The sequence below is a fragment of the Mauremys reevesii genome, linkage group 16, assembly GCF_016161935.1.
Source record: "Mauremys reevesii isolate NIE-2019 linkage group 16, ASM1616193v1, whole genome shotgun sequence".
NCBI lineage: Eukaryota > Metazoa > Chordata > Testudines > Geoemydidae > Mauremys > Mauremys reevesii.
This window is the reverse complement of record NC_052638.1, coordinates 11,531,293-11,554,782: the sequence shown is the minus strand read 5'-3', so window position 1 is coordinate 11,554,782 and position 23,490 is coordinate 11,531,293. Positions and strand designations below refer to the sequence as shown.

Genomic DNA, 23,490 nt, shown 5'->3' with positions numbered 1-23,490 from the left:
AAGAATAGTACGTTGTGCTGAGTGAATTGTATGAGTGCTAATACTTTCAAGTAGAGATTGAGGTAGTGGAAGAAGAGATGCTCAGGCCAGCAGTTGTCAAACTGTGGTCCACAGAACCACTGCTGATAGTGAAAGGAGAGTCGGCAGGTCACATGACTCTAGGGCGACCAAACATCAAGTGTGAAAAATCAGGGCATGGGGGGTAATAGGAGCCTGTATAAGAAAAAGCCCCAAATATCGGGACTGTCTATAAAATCGGGACATCTGGTCACCCTACATGACTCTGGTCTACATCCTTGTTGTCTGCTGCTTTATTCCAAAAAAAAGGAGCCTGGATATCTGTCCTGGGGAAGGATCTAAGCTAGGAGGTGCTGCTGCAAGAGAAGAGGAAACACACAGAAGAGGGGAGCAGGTGTCAGAGAAGCAGGTTCAGAGGACATAGAGGAATAGATAAGAGAGGGAGATAGACTGAAGAGCCAATCTGGTTAACTTTTTTTCTGGAAAGGACAAAACACTCCTTGCTCTGGATTCTGAACAATGCACAAGCACTTTCCTAATGTTATTTGCCATGCCCCAAGTGCTGCAGTTGTCACACAGATGTTGTGGGATATGTGTGGGAAGTGCGGTGTCCTGCACACCCACACGTGGGAGGAGAGGTAGCTCACATGACTGCAAATGGGAAACAGGGTGTCCACACAACACTCTGAGACCTGCTCCTTGCAGTGCACTAGTTGAAGAGCTCCTGGAGTTACCAGTATGGGAGGGTAGGTGGAGGAAAGGGGATTTTGAGGGGACAAAGGGATGCTTGGCACAGTGGAAGAGGGATGTCATTCTAGGCATAGGTTTCAGCTTGAAAAAAGCATGAATGGGAGAGTTGGAGGAGAAGATGAAAGGAACAAAGGGATGGATTGAAGAGCAGGAAGAGGGGAACTGAGAGAGTATCTAGGCCCCTCTGACAAAGTGGAAATATTTTGCAATATTTTTGAGAGGCCAATTTGTGTCTCAGTTTCTCCTATGTGCCTAAGGTGGAAGGGGACTGTTTGCTCTCCCCGCGGGCTGAGACACATAGGTGTGGGTATTGCTTAGCTGTCTGGACCTTAGTTTCCATATCAGTGAAACATCAGAGGGTACGTCTTCACTACCCGCCGGATCGGCGGGTAGCAATCGATTTCTCGGAGTTCGATATATCGCATCTCATCTAGACGCGATATATTGAACACCGAATGCGCTCCCATCGACTCCGAAACTCCACTGGAGCGAGTGGCGGTAGCGGAGTCGACGGGGGAGCCGCGGACATCGATCCTGCGCCGTGAGGACGGGTAAGTAATTCGAGCTAAGGTACTTTGACTTCAGCTACGCTATTCACGTAGCTGAAGTTGCGTACCTTAGATCGACCCCCCCTCCCCAGTGTAGACCAGGCCTAAGAAGACAATGGCAAATTCAGTCCCCAGCACATTCACACCTAGCAACCAACCACCCAGAGGGATATGGATTTCCCTGCTGCTCCTCAAGGAAGCTGAACAGCAATCCCCCAGCTTGAGACTAAAAGACTGGAGACATGTGAGATTGGAGGGGGAGGCAAGGGTTGGCTGCTGGAAGGAGTCAGGGCTCACACCTGGAGTTTGACAAAGGAGATCAGACAGAGAGACAGACAAAGCTTGAACCCAGGGGTTCACTACAGCTTGGCTGGGTCCTGGGCTAACCAGAATGGACTCTGCTTTAACCTTTAGTTCTCTGTGTTACCCTAGGGACTTCCTATGCTGTGATCCAGTTAATAAATAAATGCTGCTCTTTTGACAATGCTGCGTGAGTATCACTGCAAATGCTTGGCGAGGTGCATTAATCCCTGAAGAGTGGACACGTCTCCATCAGTGGTCTGTCTCAGTTGGACTTGCTGAATGGCACTCACGGTGCAAGCAAAGCAGGCGTGCTGCAGGCCTAGAGGTCCAGTCGGAGGAGACAGTGAAGCTTACCCAGGAGGAAAAGCAAGATCCCCAGGGGTTCTGGCACACTGAAGGAGTTCCTCCTAGAGACCTTCCAAAGTTGGGGCCATAGCACCGGTCCTGTGGATCCCTTTCAAAGTGAGAGCAGGGCAGTTGATCTGTATGTGGAAAGAAACAGGGAACCAGGAGAAGGGGAGGTGACATTGTCAAGGTGGCTGTTGTATTGACTGAAAGCTGTCAAGATGGGAGAGGAGATTACGATGTTCTCAGTAAGAGAGAACCATGGTGTGATCCAGTTTTGGCCATCGGAAAGGAGGATGGGGAAGATAATAATAAACATGGAGAAGAGACAAGATTTGGCAGGAGCCTGGGTGTGAGGGGAGACCAGAGCGAACCCTTGGGGAAGCACAAAAGGGATGCTCACGAAGGCACAGCAGGGAGACATTCCCCCTCTGCAATAGATAGCAAGAGCCATTGTATTTGTGAGAGTACGTGAAGAGAACATCCTCAGTAACTCTCTTAAAAGATGCTTTTGAGCAGGGAATTTCCTACCTGCTAGTTCAGGTGGGGCTGGGTAGCTTAAAGTGTATAGGGATGTGGGTTTGCAGCCCTGGAGCCTAAAGCTGTTTGTCCACAGACTTTCCCAGATTACCCCCTCAATATGCCTCCACACGCAGTCGTTCAGGCGCCAAGTCCACTCGATCCTTGCCTGAGTCTGCTGCAAAGAGAGCCAATGGCGCGGACCCTTTGCATGATACGGATGTACAGGACTGGGCTGAGGCCACTTCATTTCACACAGGCCGTTGATTAGGTTTTTGTTATCAACTTTGTTTGTGTTGCAAACGACAAATGAAATGGTTGAGATATTATGCAGCCCATCTGACAAGTCGTTGCACACGGATTTATGTCCATTGCATCCAACATTGGAACACGCAACTAACCACAATCTCACTTTGGTGCTTTTCTCAGTTGGTTTCAGTTTATTTTATTGTTTTTATTTTTATTTATTTATTCAAAGAGCATAAAGAGAAAGGATATAGGATTACATTGAAATATACTATACATTCTGACCTAAGGGTATGAGTATTCCATTACCACACCCTGGTGACATCCATCCCCAAGACACATTTGTAAGAAATTGAATAGTACTTCAGGCAAAAAGCTTACTTAATTTTTGAACGTTATTTTGTTGCTATCGGGCAAATACACTGAATCTGTGGGTTGTTCTTTGTTTGTTTGCTTGCTTTTGTATGTGCAATATGGCAATTTTGCCTTTTGCCAGTAAGGGGTGCTTATCAGAAGTGATGTAGTGTTATACATTTCTAAATATACTACACAAAGCTCTCAGGTAAGCAAGGCATGCTTTGGTAATTATGTATTCAAAAGAAAGGAGCCTGCAAACTATTAGGAAAAAATGCCAAGTGCTGTGATTCTCTGTGTAGTGTTTATTCCACATTCTGTCATTTCCCTAGATTGCAGGAACATCCACCATATCTGTTTCTCTCTCCCCCTCTCCCCCCCATTGCATGGTGCAGAGGTACAAGCTCAAGGATAACCTAGAGAAATGGGCTGGGGGTGGGAGTGAGGGACCACGGCACGCAAAACGGAAGGACGGGGTGGAAGGACTTGGAGAACCTCCACCTTCAGCATAAAAAAACAGGTTGATGCTGCTCAGAAATAGCCTTCATGCTGCTTGCATTCTCTCTCCTGGAAAGGCATCCCCAGTGCATGCTGGGAGGCTGTGGAAGATAATGGCTCAGTGGTTTGAGCGTTGCCCTGCTAAACCCAGGGTTGTGTGTTCAATCCTTGAGGGGGCCACTTAGGGATCTGGGGCAAAAGTCAGTACTTGGTCCTGCTAGAGAAAGGCAGGGGGCTGGACTTGATGACCTTTCGGGGTCCCTTCCAGTTCTGTGAGACAGGTATAAGTAGTGAGATAGAGGACACAGGGAGAGAGTCCAGAGAAACTGCACAAGCGTGGGGGAAAGTGTTGCCCTGCTTTACATGGTATGTGAGAGGGGGCTTGGGTCTAGGTTTGTTGACAACCTGTCTTGTTCATTCCTTGACTCACACTAGGTCCTAGTCACTGTCTTTAGCAGGCAAATACAGAGCCATGAGGGATCTCTCAATACCTTTCTGGTCTTGTTTTACATTTAAAAAACCTCCAAGTTGTTCAGCTCTGCCATGGCCCAGGAGTCTAGGCAAGCTGTTGAGGAAGGGGTCTGAGACTTCAGGCTGGCAGGGCCTGGGGGTGCTGGGGAAGCACCACACTTGGACCCCCGAGAAAGGCAGCACCTCCTTATCCATCTCCCTCCAAGGCCCACAGTCAGGTCAGCCCTTCCTTCTGGGTATGGTTTCCTCAAGTGCTCATCAGTGGTGCATCTGCAGTAAGTCAGCCAGTGCGGGGGCCGCAGAAGCTTGAGAGAGGTGTGTTGCACTCCTTTCCTCAGGCAGAGAGTAAATGGAGATGATCCCAGAAGTGAACCACCCACACGTACGCCAGAAAAAAACATGATTGTACTGGGGCAGGCAGCAAGGCAAAGTCTGCCGGCACTACTCCATTAAACTGAAAGTCAGTTAAAAAGCTGCAGAAATGGCTGTGTAAAAATGTCGCTCATTGGCGGGGTCCCAGAATAGTTATGGAACCCGACCCCCTCGCTCCTGCAATGCCATTTCATGGAAGCTTTTCAGAGGAGGCGTGAAGAGAAAGTGATTTGCTTGAAAGCAGCGCTGTGGATATTGCTAATTCTCAACATATTTAACGTGACAGGAAAACATTTAGGAGCCGGTGAGTGGGCTCTTGCAATATATGCTAATTCTGACTTGAACGAGTGATGGAATGTGCCCACACTATCACCTCCAAGCTGAGTTTACACAACTCCCTTCCATAAACTATGGGGCCAGTGTTAATATTTAGGCACTCTTTCATAGCTGAAGCTCTTGGAATTTGTTGTTCTCGTCCCACAAACTGTGGAAACATTTCTACACAACATTTTTGACCAACCATGTCCATATTATTCTGCCAGGATGTATCAGCATCCGGTCCTAAGCATGGAATTCAGATGGCTATATTTTATCTAATCAATACTGAAATTAGGTTATTTCTTTGTAATACAGTAGTACCTGGGGAAGGCACCAATGAGATGTGCTAGGCATTGTACAAACACATTAGGGAGACCCTACCTCAATGAATTTATAGTCTAAACAGGCAACAGAGACCAAGGATTGGGAGAAAAGTATTCTCCTCCTCCACATTTTGCAGATGGGTAACAGAGGCATGCAAAAATTAAGTCATTTGCCCAAGCCAAGGACATATGAAATCTGTGGCAGAACTGAGAATAGAATCCAGAGTGTCTGAGTCCAGTCCCTTGGCTTGATGACTTTACTTCCAACAGGAAGTTAGATCTTTTTTGCTACAATGTATTCTTGGAAGAGCCAGGCTTCCAAATTGAACATTGTGGATCAGGGAACTAATAACTAGAACAGAGTAAATTGTGAGGAAAAACTTACCATGAATATTTATTAGTTTTCAAATGGGAATGTCAGTTCAACCCATTCAGGTTTGATTTCCTCAACCATTTGAGTGGTCAAGCTTTACATACTCATGAAAAGCTAATTATGAGCTTGAATATTCTAAGTACTGCATTTAGGATGGTAATTCTTCTATGCATGTTAGTTACTGATATGATATCCAATCAGGGAGCAAAAGAAATATCCCATGTCCCAGGTAAGTAACCAGTTGGGAACAATTTTTGTAATGTAGATATTAAATATTTTCAGTTAACTGTTAACCAGACATTCAGATAGTGCAAAAGAATTTCATGAACAAGTTGGAATAACAGATTGTGACCGGAGTCCCAGGGGAGCCAATTGAGGTCACTCAATTAGGGTGAACTGCAAAGAATGGGGCAGACAAACCCTAAAGCTGATGGATATTCCAAAACTTAGATTTACCAAGCCAGCACAAAACAGCTTGTATAATACCTCACTGGTTATCCAGAAGACAACAAAAACCAGCAACACAGTTCCCCTAAAGTAACCCAGCCTCAGGCCTCCACCCAGATACCCAAGTCAAATCTGATGAGGATTACTGAAAATCTTATTCATCATATAAAAAAGTTCTTCCAATCCCAAAGGATTGGGCACACTACCTCCCATCTGAATGAATATTCCAGATCTTACCCAATACACGCTTACAGCCAATTCTCATTAACTAAACTAAAATTTATTAAAAAAGAAGAGAGAGAGAGAATTGGTTAAAAGTTCAATATACATACACACATGAGTACGGTTCTTGAGATTCAGATTCATAGCAGAGATGGTGAGCTTTGTAGTTGCAAAGAGTTCTTTCAGAATTAGTCCATAGGTTATAGTCCAATTTTTGTATTCAGGGTGGTCCAGTCAGAACTGGGATCTCAGTCCTTATGGCTTAGGTTTCCCCTACATGAAGCGTCAAGCAAATCTGAAATAAAAAGGATCAGGACCCAAACATCTTTATACAGTTTCAGGCCTTCTTGTGACAGCTCGGAGTGCTTCGGCGAACTATAGGCACTCATGGGGACTTTGAAGTGGATCCATTTCCTAAGCATCGCTGGTAATTATCCACACAGATTAACATAAGGCAATTGCCTGTTTTTCCACCATTCGCAGATGATTTGCTGTATGTTTCAAAGAGAGATTAATACAGCGATATCTTATGTTTACAGTTCATTTAAATGTTAAGATGTCCTTTTGATCTCTGAATTAACAGAATACAGCATAGACAGGGACTGTTTGATTACATTGTTGACCTCTACCAATATATATGTAAAAACACAAACATTATCTCCCCATATGTTTTTAAGGGTTGAATTTGAGTCATTTATCCTGCCAGATGCTTAACTCTTTCTGGCCCTGTGTCACGCAGATACTCTGAACATTTCAGGAATGTGTCATGAACAGGAAAGAAGGGTGAAATCTGACAAATGATTGAGGGAAAATTATTTACTTGGTTCTAGATATGGCACAACACTGACTTCTCAGTAACATACAGTACCATGGGGTCTGTTCAGAAAATGCTCACTGTGCTGTTTCTTGACTTATCAGCAGGCTCCTTTTTTTAAAAAAAATATTACAACCCCAAACTGCCTCATGACTGTTTTTGGGAATAAGTGTTGAGTTTGTCTCCTGGTGTCATTATTATTTATTGATTTATTAGTATTCAGACAACTACTTTAACATTTTCACAAATTTTAGTCTATGTCAAAAGTTCCCATCATCCATTCCAGGGAGCAGAAATGGTACCAAATTGCTCGGGTGATCAATCACTCACCACCAATGAGAAATGCCGAAGAGTCAAAATATGTGCAGCTTGAACAACCAGTAGGCGAAGAAAGATAGAAGCTATTCTGTGAGCACATATGAATAACGAATGCATTTACAACTGGAATTGGTTCTGAATGATTTATTAGCCAGAAAAAATTGATTGAATTTGTAATGAAAATTATTCAAAATAAATAGTTCAAGAAGCTCTGCTTATCAAGCACATCCTGATATTCAAATGGACTACTTATTGAAAGCATATGTTTGCCATCGGCAGAGTTAAGCGTGTGTGTATGATTGCGCTAATTTCATAAATCACCATTTAGATGCATGTTTTGGGACAATAACACAAATGCAACTAATTGCACTGGGTTCAGTGAGTCTAATAGAAGACCTCGAGCCCCAAAAGTGAATTCGGGATCCATTTATTTTAACCCTTTTGCATTCTCTGTGTACCTAACAGAAATTTTTCTCCATCTCACATACAATTTACTGCATCTTGCAATGATTCATAAAAGCCACATGACTTCTGTGACCTTCATATAAGCCCATATAATATAAAGGAATCCACACTTCCTATGTGCTGGTTAAGGCTGCTTTTTTGAAATGTGTCTCTCTCTCGAGATGATTTAAATGTTAAATTCCCCATAGCCAATGTAATATTACTTCTTGTAAACATCGTAAACTAGCCATCTCAGAGGTCTGCTCTTCAAAGGAAGGGGTGGGGGCGGACCCATAATGCATCTGGTCTGCTGTGGAGGGTTTGCACATAGGTGGAGACAGAAGGAATTCCTTCCTGTTTTCTGCAGCAACTAGTGCATCTCTTGCTTATTTTGGTAGAACCCAAGTTTTCTGAACACAAGGCCACACTGTAAGATCCATCTCTCTTTTCTCAAGCTTCTGCCTGGGAGGTGAGGGGCAGAGAGGTGGGGAGGCTGACTTTCAGTTCATTTGGTTGGATGAGTCCATTTTTTCTTTTATAACTCTGTCCCTAAGAGTTGTATGTGGTGGTCATCACTGTGTGTGTGCCCTGAAACTTCTGCAATGTCAAAAGATAAAAGTGGGATCAGCGGCGGCTCCAGGCACTGGGGCAGCAAGCCGCAGGGGGCGCCCTGCCGGTCCCTATGAGGGCGGCAGTCAGGCAGCCTTCGGCTGCCTGCCGGTCCCGCAGATTCGGCGGCGGGTACACTGAAGCCGCGGGACCGGGGACCTCCCGCAGGCAAGCCGCCGAAGGCTGCCTGACTGCTGTGCTTGGGGCAGCAAAAAAGCTAGAGCCACCCCTGGGTGGGATTTTCAAAAGTGCTCAGCACTGGCCTAACGCTGCTCCCAGTGCAGTCAATGGGAGCTGTACTATAGACTTCAAAGGGAGGAGAGTTAGACTGCTGCTGTGCACTTGTGAAAATACTGTAATTCACTTGACACTGAATTTGTAGCCAGATGGAGGAAGGAAGAGGTTTTTTATTTGCTGAGGTCCTGTCCTACCACTGTTCAGCAGGGAGTGCCATGGCAAATGCAGTAAAACCTCAGAGTTAGGAACATGAGAGTTACTAACTGATCAGTCACCCACACGCCTCCCTTGGAATTGGAAGTACGGAATCTGTCAGCAGCAGAGACAAAAAAAAAGCAAATACAGTACAGTGTTAATGTAAACTACTAAAAAAATAAAGGGAAAGTTTAAAAAAAAAGATTTGACAAGGTAAAGAAACTTTCTGTGCATGTTTCATTTAAATTAAGATGGTCAAATCAGCATTTTTCTTCTGCATAGTACATTTCAAAACTGTAATAAGTCAATGTTCATTTGTAAACTTTTGAAAGAACAGCCACAACATTTTGCTCAGAGTTCTGGACATTTCAGAGTTACAAACAACCTCTATTCCCGAGGTGTTCGTATCTCTGAGGTTGTGCTGTGTTTGAAACATATTTTTATCAATAGAAGGAGGTGAGAGGTTACCTAGAGTGTTTCTGTTTTCATCTCTTTAATTATCTGCATGTTCTTGAATTGCAGACACTACCACAGTAAATCTGGCCATGGTGTAATGGATACCTGGTATGACAACCCTGTGCCTAGTTATTCCCCCAATAACAGAATCATGGCCAAGGAGCACAGGAAAAGCTTCCAGACTGGTGAGTGTTTTATATGTTCTTTGCATTTTGATGCTCTGTCGTCGGACTCACTGCTAACCCACCCCTTCGTGGCTGGGTATAGTGCAGGCCTTTCTCCGCTTGCCAGCGGCATCCCACACAACAGAGTCATAATAGTCCCCCCACATGCAATTCAAAGAGCTTGGGCTTGGATCAGCGCTCATATTTTTAGTGTTGATTCAGAAGCTGAATTAAAGGCTTGGCACCCGTAATCTACAACTGATCTTATTAATGTCCTATACAGCAGTAGCAAAGTGTTCCTATCTGCAATCCATTTGTTCCCAGCAATACTTTAAACAAACGCATCCTATCTTTACATTTAGTCATGAGATTATCTAGATGAGTTCGTTTATCAAACATAACTCCTAAGAAAGTAAAATTTTGAACTACCTGTATTTTTTCGGCATAAAGGTTCCATTCTTCCCCAATCATCTTTCTCGTAAAGATTTGTTTTAGCCAGGGAGAACTTAAATCCCCAAGTATCTCCCCATTGTGAAATCACCCTGAGGACCTGCTGGGTTCTCTCCTCAGCTATCTTAAGTCTTCTGTGTTTGGCCCATATTGCACAGTCAACCGCAAATAGAGCGATACCTATTCCTGCCCGTATACTCTCTGGGAGATCATTAATTATAATGTTAAACACCTGTGGGGTGTCATTAGTAAGTTTATATATAAGGTTAACATTCTGTCACAGGTACTTTTAATAAAAATCAGAGACAGGTCATGGGCAATAAACGAAAAGTCACAGAATCCCATGACCTATCCCTGACTTTTACTAAAAATACCCTGGAGGAGGACTGATTGAAACCTGGCTGCTGCTTCAGCCCTGTGGCTGCCGCTCCAGCAGTCAGGCCACCCGCCAGCTTCTCCATCATCTCCGGGGCCGACAGCTGCTCCAGCCCTGTCCCGGAAGAAGTTCCGGAGGTCCCAGAAAGTCAAAGAATCTGTGACCTCCGTGACACAATCATACCCTTATTTATAAATATACATTGTATTTCAGTTGCCAGATTCTATCACATAAGAAGTCTCTTATGCACCAGAACATTCTTCCTTTTATTCCAATTGTGGCTTCCAGCAATCCTTCCCTCCATAGCATGTCATATGCTTTTTCAGTGTCCAGAAAGACAGCTATCATAAACCCCCTGTTCCTTGTGGAGTTTTTGCATTTCTGTTTCTAATCTTACAATACGATCAACTGTGCATCTACCTTTCCTGAAACCCCTTTGCACAGTTTACAATTTTTTTTTCCAGGAATGCTACTAATCTTTCACGTATCACTCTTTCCATAATTTCATCCACACACAACGTGAGGACAATAGAATAGGTCTATATGCATCGGGTCTTGTGCATAATTTGCTAGGCTTTCCTATCAGTATAACCACCGCTTGCTTCCATTGTGCCAGTAGTAATCCTTTTCTCCATGTATTATTATATAATTTCAATAAAACTCTTAAACTCCCTTCTGCTAAGTGCTTAAGCATTGCATTACCATATATACTCATTCATTAGCCCATTCATTTATAAGCCGACCACCCCCCAAAATGGATAGGTAAAAATAGCAAAAACTGTATGACCCTTTCATAAGCCGACCCTATTTCAGGGGTTGGAAAACTTTGGCTCCCAGCCCATCAGGGTAAGCTGCTGGCGGGTCGGGACATTTTGTTTACTTGGAGCATCTGCAGGCTTGGTGCCCCTCAGCTCCCTATGGCCGCGGTTTGCCGTTCCCAGCCAATGGGAGCTGCAGGAAGTGGCACGAACCACGGCCACAGGGAGCTGAGGGGCTCCATGCCTGCGGACGCTCCAGGTAAACAAAACGACAATGTATTAGATATTCAATTCAGTGATTCCATAGAGCAGGGGTCAGCAACCTTTCAGAAGTGATGTGCCAAGTCTCCATTTATTCGTGGTAATTGAAGGTTTTGCGTGCAAGTAATACATTTTACATTTACAGGGGCTGGCGGATGGAACCCCAGACTGGCAGCAGGCTGAGTGGACCGGCGGCTGGGATCCCAGGCTGGCAGCAGGCTGAGCCGCTCAGCCCGCTGCTGGTCTGGGGTTCCGTCCACCGCCCCCTGCTGCCAGCCGGGGTCTCAGCCACTGGCCCCGCTCAGCCCACTGCCGGCCCGGGGTTTCATCCATCCAGGCCAGCAGCGGGCTGAGCGGGACCAGGGGCAGGGACACCAGGCTGGCAGCAGGGTGCCACAGTAAATCAGCTTTCGTGCCACATTCGGCACACTTCCATACATTGCCGACCCCACCACAGAGTTTAAAATAATCAAATTTTGGTGTAGACTCGTTTATAAGCCGACCCCCACTCTTTGATGAGTCACTTTTTTACCATAAATATTCAGCTTATGAACGAGTATATACAGTACTTATGCTATCTTTCCCTGGGGCTGTATTTTTACTTTTGTCTATAGATTTTTTGAGTTCCTGGATCCTGAAATTTTCATTCAGTTCGTTGTCTTTATGTTCTATCCAGCCATGTAAGAGCTCACCATTTTCTTCAGCAAACATTCTTTTTTCCCCCACAAAACTCTTTACTTGGATTTGTTTCACTACTGACTTTTTGGAACTCTTTTGCTAAAATGTCTGCGTTTCCTAAATTAGAGCTTTCAATTTTATCATTTACTATAAACCCAGGTGTTCATTTGGTTTTACTCCATATTTCATTCATCTTTTAACTTGTTTCTCTCTCGCTCTCTGAAACCTCAGAATCTTTATTCAATTTTCCACAATACAGTCTCCAACTCTTTCACAGCCTTTTTAATAATTCTTTGTGCCCCTGGTTTATATTTTTTATAATTCATTATGTTCTTGCTATTTATTGTATTTTTGCTTGTTTGCATGCATTATTTCATTCTTTAATTGCTGCTTTACAATCTTCATTCTGCCAGGGAACTGGGTTTCTGAGTTTGTGGCAATTAGATTTCTTACATATAGCTAGGTTGGCTCCTGCTACAACTCCCTTTATTATATTATCATAAAATTCCTCTAGATTATCACTTATACAATTGGTACTTAGAAACTCTGCACACTGACTCTTAGAGAGTTCCCAGTTTGCTTTTCTAAGGCTCCAGGTAGGAATCCTTTCAGTGTTTTCAACACTACCGTGGTGTGGATATATAATTTCGCATAGGGAAGTGATCACTTCTCATTCCATCTTCTTTATTGATTTTCCAGCTGCATTTACTTGCTATATTACTTGTTGCAGTTCCCAGATCTAAAGATGAAACTGTTCCATCCACCAGATTAAACCTAGTAATTACTCCAATATCGAGCAATGCCAGTTTGTGCATGTCAATGAACTGTTTCAAGCATTTGCCATTATAATCAGTTTTCCTACTTCTCCATAATTCATTATGGCTATTAAGGGCTCCACAAATAATATACAGGCCTTTGACACCATTAACAAACTCTTCTTATTGTAGATTCTGGCTTTTTACATGGGTTGTAAACATTATAGATTCGTATAAAGATGCTCTTATTCTGCAGAGGAATCTCAACAGCATTGCACTCAAAACTTAAGTTGTGTACTTCTATGTTACCATAGCTACGACCTTCCGTTATAAATATACAGATCCCTCCTCCTCTTGTTATTTCTCTGTCACGTCTGTGTCTCGCTGTCTGGAGTGGCTCACGATTGTGAGTGCCTACGTTAGAGCTAGGGTGACCAGATGCCTCAATTTTATAGGGACAGTGCTGATATTTGGGGCTTTTCCTTATATAAACACTTATTACCCCCCACCTCCTGTCACAATTTTTCAGACTTGCTATGTGGTTACCCTAGTTAGAGCGAAGTGTCCAAAGCAGGGCAGACACCTCCAACTGGCGGTACAGTCTCTCATTAGATTTTACCAAGCCAGTAACAAATAGGAATGCCTAAATTACTACAGCAATCTTATAATGGAGTCACAGGCACTCCGGACTCTATCTTGCCACCCAGGCAAGCTAGAATGTGATAAATGTACACAGTATAGTTATCAGAGGGTTAGTCTAGATCTGTAAAAAACAACAGAGTCCTGTGGCACCTTATAGACTAACAGAAGTATTGGAGCATGAGCTTTCATGGGTGAATACACACTTCGAAGTGGGTATTCACCCACGAATGCTCCAATATGTCTGTTAGTCTATAAGGTGCCACAGGACTCTTTGTCACTTTTTACAGTGTAGTTGTGACCAGGGGCGGCTCTAGACATTTCGCTGCCCCAAGCACGGTGGCATGCCGCGGGGGACGCTCTGCTGGTCGCTGGTCCCGCGGCTCCAGTGGACCTCCCGCAGGCGTACCTGTGGAGGGTCCAGTGGTCCCGCGGCTCCACCGAAGCCGCGGGACCAGCGGACCCTCTGCAGGCACACCTACGGGAGGTCCACCGGAGCCACGGGACCAGCGGATCCTCCGCAGGCACACCTACGGGAGGTCCACCGGAGCCACGGGACCAGCGGACCCTCCGCAGGCACACCTACGGGAGGTCCACCGGAGCCACGGGACCAGCGGACCCTCTGCAGGCATGCCGCTGAAGGCTGGCTGCCTGCCGCCCTCCCGCCCCTGGTTGTGACAGTGTTGGTCCCAGGATATTAGAGAAACAAGTTCCCACTTCTGTTGGTGAAAGAGAGGGGCTTTCAAGCCACACAGAACTCTTTCAGCAAAAGATATTACCTCACCCACCTTGTCTATGTGATAAATGGTCACTTACACCAAAAATCACAAATCCCGGTCACAGCCAGTCACTCCCAGGTCAAGTTCCATCTCAGATCTCACACCAAAGACAATGCTGGTAGCCGATTCTATAGCAAACTCACTAAAGGTTTATTGGCTAAGAAAAAGGAATGAGAGTTGTTGAGAGGTCAGGCAAATAAAATCTATATGAACAGGTGAATCACACTCTGTCATTTCAAAAGATAGCAGAGACGTAGTAATCTGTCAGTTTCCCAAAAATCTTTTAGGGCTACTCAGAGTAACTCTGAGGATCTGATCTTCTAGTTCAGTTATTTTGCCCCGTTAGAATCCAAACAGTCCAGAGATGAAGATTTTTTCCTTGTGTCCATACTTATAGTGGCTTCTCACAGAAAGCAAGCTCCCAGGGTAATTACATGGGCTCTTTGAGGGCAAGAGAGAGGAGCACATTTAGAGTCTTTGATCTCCAATCATCACACACACAAAGACCACTTGCTTTGAAATGTGCTAGAACTACTACTTTCCTATTAAAGATCTTCATTTGCATTGTACAAGGCTTCTTTCTCATTTGATGGGTTATGTAGTTACGGGGGATACACAATGTAAAGATTTGCTATTTCATTTTAACAGGATACAGATAAGTGAAAACAATTCATACAGAATCCCATTGATTTTCATGAAGTTTAAACACAAATACATTCTTATACATTTAACAATCACTTTGATCTATATCAGGGATAGGCAACCTATGGCACAGGTGCTGAAGGCGGCACACAAGCTGATTTTCAATGGCACTCACACTGCCCAGGTCCTGGCCACCGGTCTGGGGGGCTCTGCATTTTAACTGAATTTTAAATGAAGCTTCTTAAACATTTTAAAAACATTATTTACTTTACATACAACAATAGTTTAGTTATATATTATAGACTTATAGAAAGAGACCTTCTAAAAACATTAAACTGTATTACTGGCACGCAAAACCTTAAATTCGAGTGACTAAATGAAGACTTGGTACACCCCTTCTGAAAGGTTGCCGACCCCGATCTATATTAATACACAAGTGAATTGGCTTCATTTCCAGCTGTTCCACTATAAGTGGTCAGTGAAGTCTGGGGCTTAGGCATGGATTGGCACCCGGTCTGCCAGTGCATAGTCTGATTACATCATATCCTAGAAGTCTAATCATAAGTTTTCTCACTCACCATGTTTCTTGTATACATGTCACATCAGGTTTGTTTTCCATTTCAAACACTGTTTTCTTTAACTCCTGGCCATGTGTTATTAAACTATGTGTGTTAAATCAGAAAAACTATTACAACCATGTTGTTTGAACTACATTATTACCTTCATTTAAAATTCCATGAATGTGGTCTATCTGGAGATTGCCTATAGGCAATACTTTTCTGCCACTTTTGTTATAATATTTATTCTTTCTGTCTTTTCCCCTGTCTGTAAAGTAAAATTAATCACTTATATCATACATGCTATACATTCCTCTTTGCCTACAAGCAGTACATCTTCATCTGTGCCCCTTAGATTATCTGCCCTGCCCTGAATTGCATGTCATTGTCCCAGCAGCTCTTTCCCTCACTGGCATTTTGCTGCTCCTCCTCCACATTTCACTGTGAATATCTTTCGGTGGCTTCTGCATAGGATATTTTACGTATTGTTTGAATTTCCTGTATCTCTCTAGTTCATTCCACTGCCATGCACCCTTTGAATGCTGCACTGTGCTTATCCCCACAGCTACTGCATTTTAGTTTGGGTCCTTCCATACAGTTCTCATGTGAGTGTTCTCCTCCACAAGTACCACACCTCATTTCCCCCTTTCAGGCAGCTGCCACCTGCCCAAACCTTTGACCTTTATACCATCCCAAAGGGGCTGGGATGTATGGTGTAACCGGGAAGCACTGGTAGCCTGTATTAACCCTATCAGGTGGCGTTGCACCTTTAAATGTTACTCGGATCATTGTGGTCTCCCCATCTCCTGCTAATCAATCACTTAACAAACAGCACTTGGTCCTCCCCTGTACCCCCTTTAAATTTCATCCTCAGTCATGCCTAGGGGAACCCCATATATTTCGCCTTCTTGCTTCTGTCATAAATTTAGGCAGCTGGCAAATTACTTCTGTTTTCCCTAAAATTGTATGTTTAAGAAGTTTCTCAGCCTGTTGCTTATATGTACATTCTGCTAAGGAATCTCCACTCTGCATTCTTTCAGCTCTTACTATCTCTCTGATACGTCACCGAATCCATTCCACTGTTTTCCTGGGATTAACATCTCCCATCTTTACGTCTTCAACTAGTAAATTGATCATTATAAAATGTCGATCCTTTTTCTTACTCTTTTTTCCATCCCTGCCTGCTCCCTCTTCTCCATATACAGATACTTCTATTCTTTTCTTCTTCTTCTTCCTAATCTGAAGCCATTCCTCGTCCCTTGTTTCTTCTCCCTCGTTTTTCAACATAACTTCCAGCCTTTCCCTCTCAGACTGTATTTCCAGCCAGCCAGTCACCAGCCTAAGCCATCACTGAGTTCCAAGCTCCATCTCTCAACCCCTCTCAGCCTACACTGCCAGCCTGGAGCCTGGCCAGCAGCTGCCCTAGCTCAGCCAGCCATCAGCCTCCAGCCTCCATTGCTGCTCCACACTTCCTTTCGTCACAGCACCACCCAGCTGCTCCCCAGAGGGGCTTCATCTTTAATTCCTCTGGTCCACACTGCACATGCAGCCAGGTAGCATAACTGGCCCAAGGCCCACCTTAACCCTTTCCTTGCCTGTGTGGGGTACACACATTATCACAGGACCCCTCTAAAACTACAGCCACGGTTCAGAACACTCCTGAGCTTTGGGGAAACTCACATGTGAACCTGGCCCTCATCTCTCTGAGTCAAAGCTCAACCTCTGATTCAAACATCCCTGAACCCTAATACCCCAAAACTTTGGGCAAGTCAGGATCAAATTTTTGCTGCTCGACCCCATCTCTAGCTGCTGGGTATATTCGTGGGACTATGCGATGCAATGATCCGCATCCATTTCCATGGTGCTTTCTGTCAGCATAATCCTCTCCACATCAGTTAACAAATAAGCTTGAAGAAACGTTGAGATATGAGACATATGGAGAATGCTTCCTCAGCCCCATCCCTCCACACTTTCTAATCATCAGTTCTCGGTGACAGAGACCCTAACTAAATTGGTCCTTAGGGAAGAGCAACAGCAAAAGCAAATGTGTTTGCGATACGTTTGCTTACTGCCGATCCCTTGCCACAGCATTTAACAGTAGCAATGTCACAAACACTCCCAGGGTTGTCACATTCTGGGTCCTTGTCTTTTGGAACTAGAGGAGTAAATGTTCTGGGTTTGGATTTTTGCAGTAGTATTTAGAGAGCAGTGGAGTCCTGCTCAGCAAAGGACAGAGCAGCTCCCCAGATGGGAAATGCTTTTTCGGAAGATACTGTTTGGACAGGAGGTCACATGCTAAGCTTATCGGAGGCAACGATGCATCCCAACTTTTCCTTCTGTTTGGAGCCAGTGTTTTAACAAGGGTCTCCAAAAAAATCACTCTAGAGCCTCACTGCTCACAACAAGCCACTTCGCTGCTCAAAGGAATGACTTTCCTGATGAACTAGTCCAAAAATCCTGCATGTCAAAGCCCTCAGGCCAGCAGGGCTGAGAACTGAACTCATATTCCCAAATGTCCAGCCTCATCAGCTTAATGGTGTAAACGTTGCCCTGGTGGTTCTGGCAAAGTGTTTCTCAGCCAAGAGCTGATTTCTGTAACTGAGAAGAAACCTTAGCCATACTGGCAGGTCTTCTGCAGGCTATCTTGTCTGTCTATGCCTGACCCTCACCTTCTTCTACAGTGTTGTAAGTGAGATGTAAACTGCCTGGAGGCCAGGCAGCTGCCAAGGGATGTCTGGTAATGGCAGGTTACAGATGGGAACAATCAGAGAACAATGTGTAAAATCTGCCTGCTACAGAGAATAATTGTTTCTGTAAGGATTGAAGTATGACCGTTGACCCTGGGAAGGCCCTTCCGGCACAGAGCTGGGTATTTGATATACAAGCTGCGTGGGGATTTGTGCAGGGAATCAGCATGAAGTTAACTTGAATAGGACATTAATGCAGTCCCCTGCATTTCCTTAAGAAGGGGAGCTGATCTCCTGCTGAAGAGCTCAAAATGAAATGAGATCAAATGAGACCATTAAAATTATATATGAACACAGACCTGAACCAACGCTCTAGATCCAGACTTTGGGAAAGTTTAAATCTTGGTGATAACTTTGCAGCCACCAAAGCCACACTGCTATGTCTAGTGTTCTGGCTTGAGCAGAGCTAGTGCGTGATGCCCACCTGCACCGGGAATGGCACCTCCCAGCTGCTGTGTAAACATATCCCTTTTTAACAGTGAGTTCTAGTCCCTTCTTCAGTTTAGGCTCAAATATTGGTACTAGGCTCAAACCAGCACTAAACTCAAATGTCTTTCCATTGACTTCCTGGGGAGTTGGATCAGGCCCTTTCTGAGGGAAAACTAAGAAACCACCTGCTTTTAAGCACCTTAATCATATGCTCCAAGTATATATGTATGTGCAGGCTTCTTTTTTTTGCTGTATTTATACTTGGCTTCTTACATTAGGTTCCTCAGAAACCAAGGAAGAAGGGCTGGAAGCTCAGATTAACAGATTAGCTGAGCTGATTGGAAGATTGGAAAATAAGGTAAGAAGCTTTTTCAAGGTTTTGGCTAGAAAAGCCCCCAGTCTAGTTATCCTGTTGTGAATGCTGCATTCTTAAGCCAAGGCCTGCCCACCATTTTCCCTCAGTATTTGTGTACTCATGACAATGCCCAAGAGTTTATGCCAGTTACCGCACTGGGTCTGAGTCAACAAAAACGTTAACACACCACCGAAAAGGGCATCGCCAGTTGATGGTGTTTCAGAATATTGAAAGGGACACTGTTGATTTAAAAATCATATTCTTAAAAATGACTTTTCTTGCTTGTTAAAAGTGATACCTTTGTTAATTACTACTGAGGGATCCGATTCCCCTGTCACCATTTATGGTGTTTCTTTACTATGTGTGCTTAGGTGTTGCACTTTGCTAACTTTGGGCAATGAAAACAGACCAGTTTCTGGCCATTGTGCACTAATACATTGCTGCAGCATTTGGGTTTCAAATGCTGCACTGGTTTCAGAGTAGCAGCCATGTTAGTCTGTATCCGCAAAAAGAACAGGAGTACTTGTGGCACCTTAGAGACTAACACATTTATTTCAGCATGAGCTTTCGTGAGCTACAGCTCACTTCTTCGGATGCATAGGAATTTTTATATCCAAAAACCAAACACATAAACCAAAAAAAAGAAGCCTGATTTGGTCATTCATTTTTGGGCAAATCCTCTACCCAGTGCATGGCCAGATGCTAGGCAAACAAGCTGAGAGGGACAAGGAAGTTGTCTCTGTGGATCCCTATCTGCCCCTCTCCCCCACCAGAAACACTGGGGTGAACATGGGTAGGCATGTGGCAGTGGGTCACTGTCCCTGTCCTCGGTAATACTACCTCCTCCTTCTGCTTGTCCATTAAAACAGCCCTGGATCTACTGTATGGATATGTTTACACTGCAATTAGTCGTCTATGGCTGGTCCATGCCAGCTGACTGAGGCTCTCCTGGCTTGGGCTAAGGGACTGTTTAATTGTGGTGTAGACATTTGAGGTCTGGGACCCTTCCACCTTGCAGGGTCCTAGAGCCTGGACCCAAGCCCAAATGTCTACACCAAGGGTCCCCAATGTGGTGCCCGTGGGCGCCATGGTGCCCGCCGGGGCATCTAAGTATGCCCGCGTACTGGCCGGCAGACAAGCATCTCCTGAAATGCTGCCGACAAGCAGCGTCATCCAGAGGCGTCGCCGATGAAATGCCACCGACGAAATGCCACCAAAAATCGGTGGCATTTCGGTGGTGACGCCTCTGGATGACGCTGCTTGTCGGCGGTATTTCAGCGGCGACGCCTATTGACATTGCCGCTTGTCGGCGGCATTTTGGAGGAGGCTCGTCCACCACCACAGTCCTCCGTGGCTTGTCGTCTGGCACCCACCAGACAAAAAAAGTTGGGGACCACTGGTCTACACCATAATTAAACAACCCCTCCGCATGAGCTCCACAAGCCTGAGTCAGCTGGCACAGGCTAGCTGTGGGTTTTTAATTACAGTGTAGGCATAAACTAGGTGCTCAGAGGAAGGCCTTGGATATGCTCCGTATGGGCATCATCCTTCAAACAATTACTATTGCGCTGCTTGCACACGCTGTTCTTAGTAAATACTCACAGCAGTAAGTGTTTGCAGGGTCAGGCCTTCAACTTTACCACTTGAATAAGCTATACAGAATGTCAGCACTTTTTAATTCAGTAACATCCCTAATAGCTGTGTGCCCCTTACAACAGATCTACAGTCATTCATTTTTAAAAGTAATCTTTAAGCATTCCTTATCAATTATTCTGTCTGTGTGCCACTGTCATTATAATCAGCAGTTTTTCTAAGTGAGATAAATTAGCCCTGCTTTGGTCACTGCTAGATATCCAGGTTCTAGAAGCCTGTTGATTGACCGGTATATTTTAAAGCAACAGAAGACTGGCTTGTTTAAACCATGTTCTCTTGTCAGCCGCTGCGTAAGTTGCCTCCAGCATTTTTGAGCTGAGCTTTCATTTAGCATTTCATTAGGGGTGTTGAGCTAATACAGTAGCTCCACCAGTCCATCAGAGATCTCTTGCATGCTGAAGTCCTTGATGGTGGTTGATTTTGAGTCTGCTAACAGACTTTTCTGAAGGATTTTAGAGAGAGAGTGTGTGTGTGTGTGTGTGTACACAATATAAATCCAACCCACACAATGTCTCAGAACTTTTTTTTTATAATTGCTTTGGGAAATATCATGCCATCGATTTATATGAAGAAGTTCTCACTTAATTCCATGTCACATTATGAGCCTACATTGCTATGAATCAGTTTGTACAGCTTTTTAGGATCCTTCTAGATGAAAGTCACTGTTCAAATACCATAATCATAATTCTTGGGAATAACAGGAGCCATTAAAAAATAGTGATGGTAATGGGCAATCCAAAAGACCAGGGAGAAATAACACAGGGTGAGTCTGCAGTCGGAAAATACATACTTTTTACTTGTAAAGTGAACAAATTTGCTACAGATTCTTGAGAAGACAATAAACGTGAAGCCCCATTATCCTGTTTTTAGTTACCTCCCGGAGCAGAGCCACACTTTAAGTTCTAGTGAGTTCAAATGAATCTGTCATCCTGACCCTGGTTTTGGTGCCATTGATAACTTCAGGTGCTAACATATAGTTTCATTTGTTCCTCGCTCTTCTTCTTGGCTGGTGAGTCATTTTCTTTAATTAGCACCATGGATATGTGTCTGATGCTTTTAACCTCCCTTGTTTCAACTGATGCAGTTTTGCCTTACAGTCTGTTGCTCTTCCTGGATGGCTGGTACCTTATCCTGGGGCTTAGAAAGGCAAGGCACACCTGCCTCCAGTTTAACATGCATCTCTTCTTCTAGTGCTTTATTTATCCATAAAGCCGTATGTTGGAAGATTCTTCAGGGGTACTCAACTTCTAAGAAATCTGGTTGCTTCTTCAGTTGTGCTATGGACCTGGTAGACCCCAACACCTTTCCTGTGGAGGGTTAACCAGACCTTGGCTAGCTCTCAAAGATCTTCTGTGCTAGCTTTGCCTCCTCCCAGATCTTCTTACATTTTGGTTCAAAAGTACATTGACATTTTCAGCATGCTGGGATTTCAGGAAAACATTAAAAACCCAAGAGCTGAGAAGCGTTTGCTCTCTGACCTTGGGGGAAGCCATATGGAAAATTCCAAAGCAGCCCCAGGGAATTCTCCTTTCAGATTTCCAAATTGAAAAAAGATCAAATGAGAATAATAGACAATACAACGAGAGAGAGAGAAATATTTGCTTAGAGCTGTTTTGTGAGGAGGCTTGAGTTTGAATACTGTTAATTCAGAGAAGCCAGGGAGATGGAAGATGATCAAATATCAAGGTGCCAGGTATATTTCTTAACATGGTCAAATTACACTCCCACTACAGATACGATCCCCTCATGTTGAGGGCTGAGCCCCACATCTGAAAAGCTAGTATGTTACTTGAGTTTCCTTATAGGCTGGGAGAACAGGCAAGAAATCTGGAATCTATGGGTAAAAACAGTAGACTTGGTAGACCACTGTTGGTCCCAAATGCAACATCATCATATGTGGAGGGGAAGTGATCTCTCTAGGGTGGGTATTGGTGCTGGTTGAAAACCACTGAAAAAAGTTTCCAAAAGCATCCGGTTAAAACTAAAATGTTGATCATTCTCTAAGCGTGACAGGAAAAGAAGAAAAAAGTAAATGGAAAAAAATTCTGGATATTTTTTTTAATTTTTCTGTCGGTCTTTATGAAAATTAGAAGAATTTTGACCAGAAGTATCCTTATCCCTTTATAGATGGGTTACTTTGCTTATGATAGAAGGGAGATAAATCACATGAGTTTGAGGGAGGAGAAAAGGAACTACTGGAATTCCAGCCAATCAAAGTGTAAATTGCCTTGAGGACGTGTCTAATGGCATAGTTGATTGTAGTGAATTCATCAGTGAATCAATGTCAGGCTTTCTCTAGATGGCTGAAAATGTCATAGGCAGAATACACCCATTACAGCCCCAAGAAAACTAGGAAAACTGAAAAAACCCATATAAAACATATCTACAGAACTGTAAAGTGAGATGATATTTAACAATAACTTTAAAAGAGAAAGTCCTTGTTTTAGGCTTTCTGACTCCATCTAGTGATTGAAAAGTAAAACTGCATCTTTACACAGTGTCACTGCAGAAAGTATTTATTTAATAAAAATGTAATAATTTTACAGTAACTTAAAATAGTCTTAGACCCCAGTAAACAGACGCATTCCATGACAAAGGAATAGAAGAGAATAGAGGAAATACTCCCTTTCCAAAGTAACCTCCTCTAATACTAGATAAAGTAAAAGTTAAGCCTCAGATAAAGATCTGCCAAAGCAGTAGATTGATACTGCAAAAGTACTGCAAATGTCAACCTCAGTTTAAATGCAAAAGCAAATAATAGCAGTTAAAGCATAAGTAAAAGTTTAAACTACTTTGGAAATCTCTATGCAAATACTATGCTTCTCTAGAAAAGAGAGGTCCACAGACCTAGCTTCTGCATCCCCCATAAGCAGTTAAAACATTTACTTCCATTTCCAATTATTAACTGAAGCATCCTCTTTGTTTCTGTAAAGTTTTCTTTCTCCATTTCTAAGTAGTCAAATCTATTCCAAGCATAGTCTCATTCATCCCAGCTACAGTGATGGAGCAATATCATAGAATGTCAGGGTTGGAAAGGACCTTAGGAGGTCATCTAGTCCAACCCCCT

At 43.8% G+C, this 23,490-nt stretch overlaps 1 protein-coding gene across 7 annotated transcripts in view; it reads left to right on the top strand.

Moving 5' to 3' along the window:
• NECAB2 (N-terminal EF-hand calcium binding protein 2) overlaps positions 1-23,490 on the top strand; it is a 355,015-nt gene that overhangs the window by 293,958 nt on the left and 37,567 nt on the right. For all 7 annotated transcript variants that reach the window (XM_039503542.1, XM_039503545.1, XM_039503544.1 and 4 more), the window contains 2 exons: positions 9,247-9,365; positions 18,694-18,773. In XM_039503542.1, coding sequence (XP_039359476.1) covers positions 9,247-9,365; positions 18,694-18,773 — 199 coding nt within the window. The remainder of the gene's footprint in view (positions 1-9,246; positions 9,366-18,693; positions 18,774-23,490) is intronic.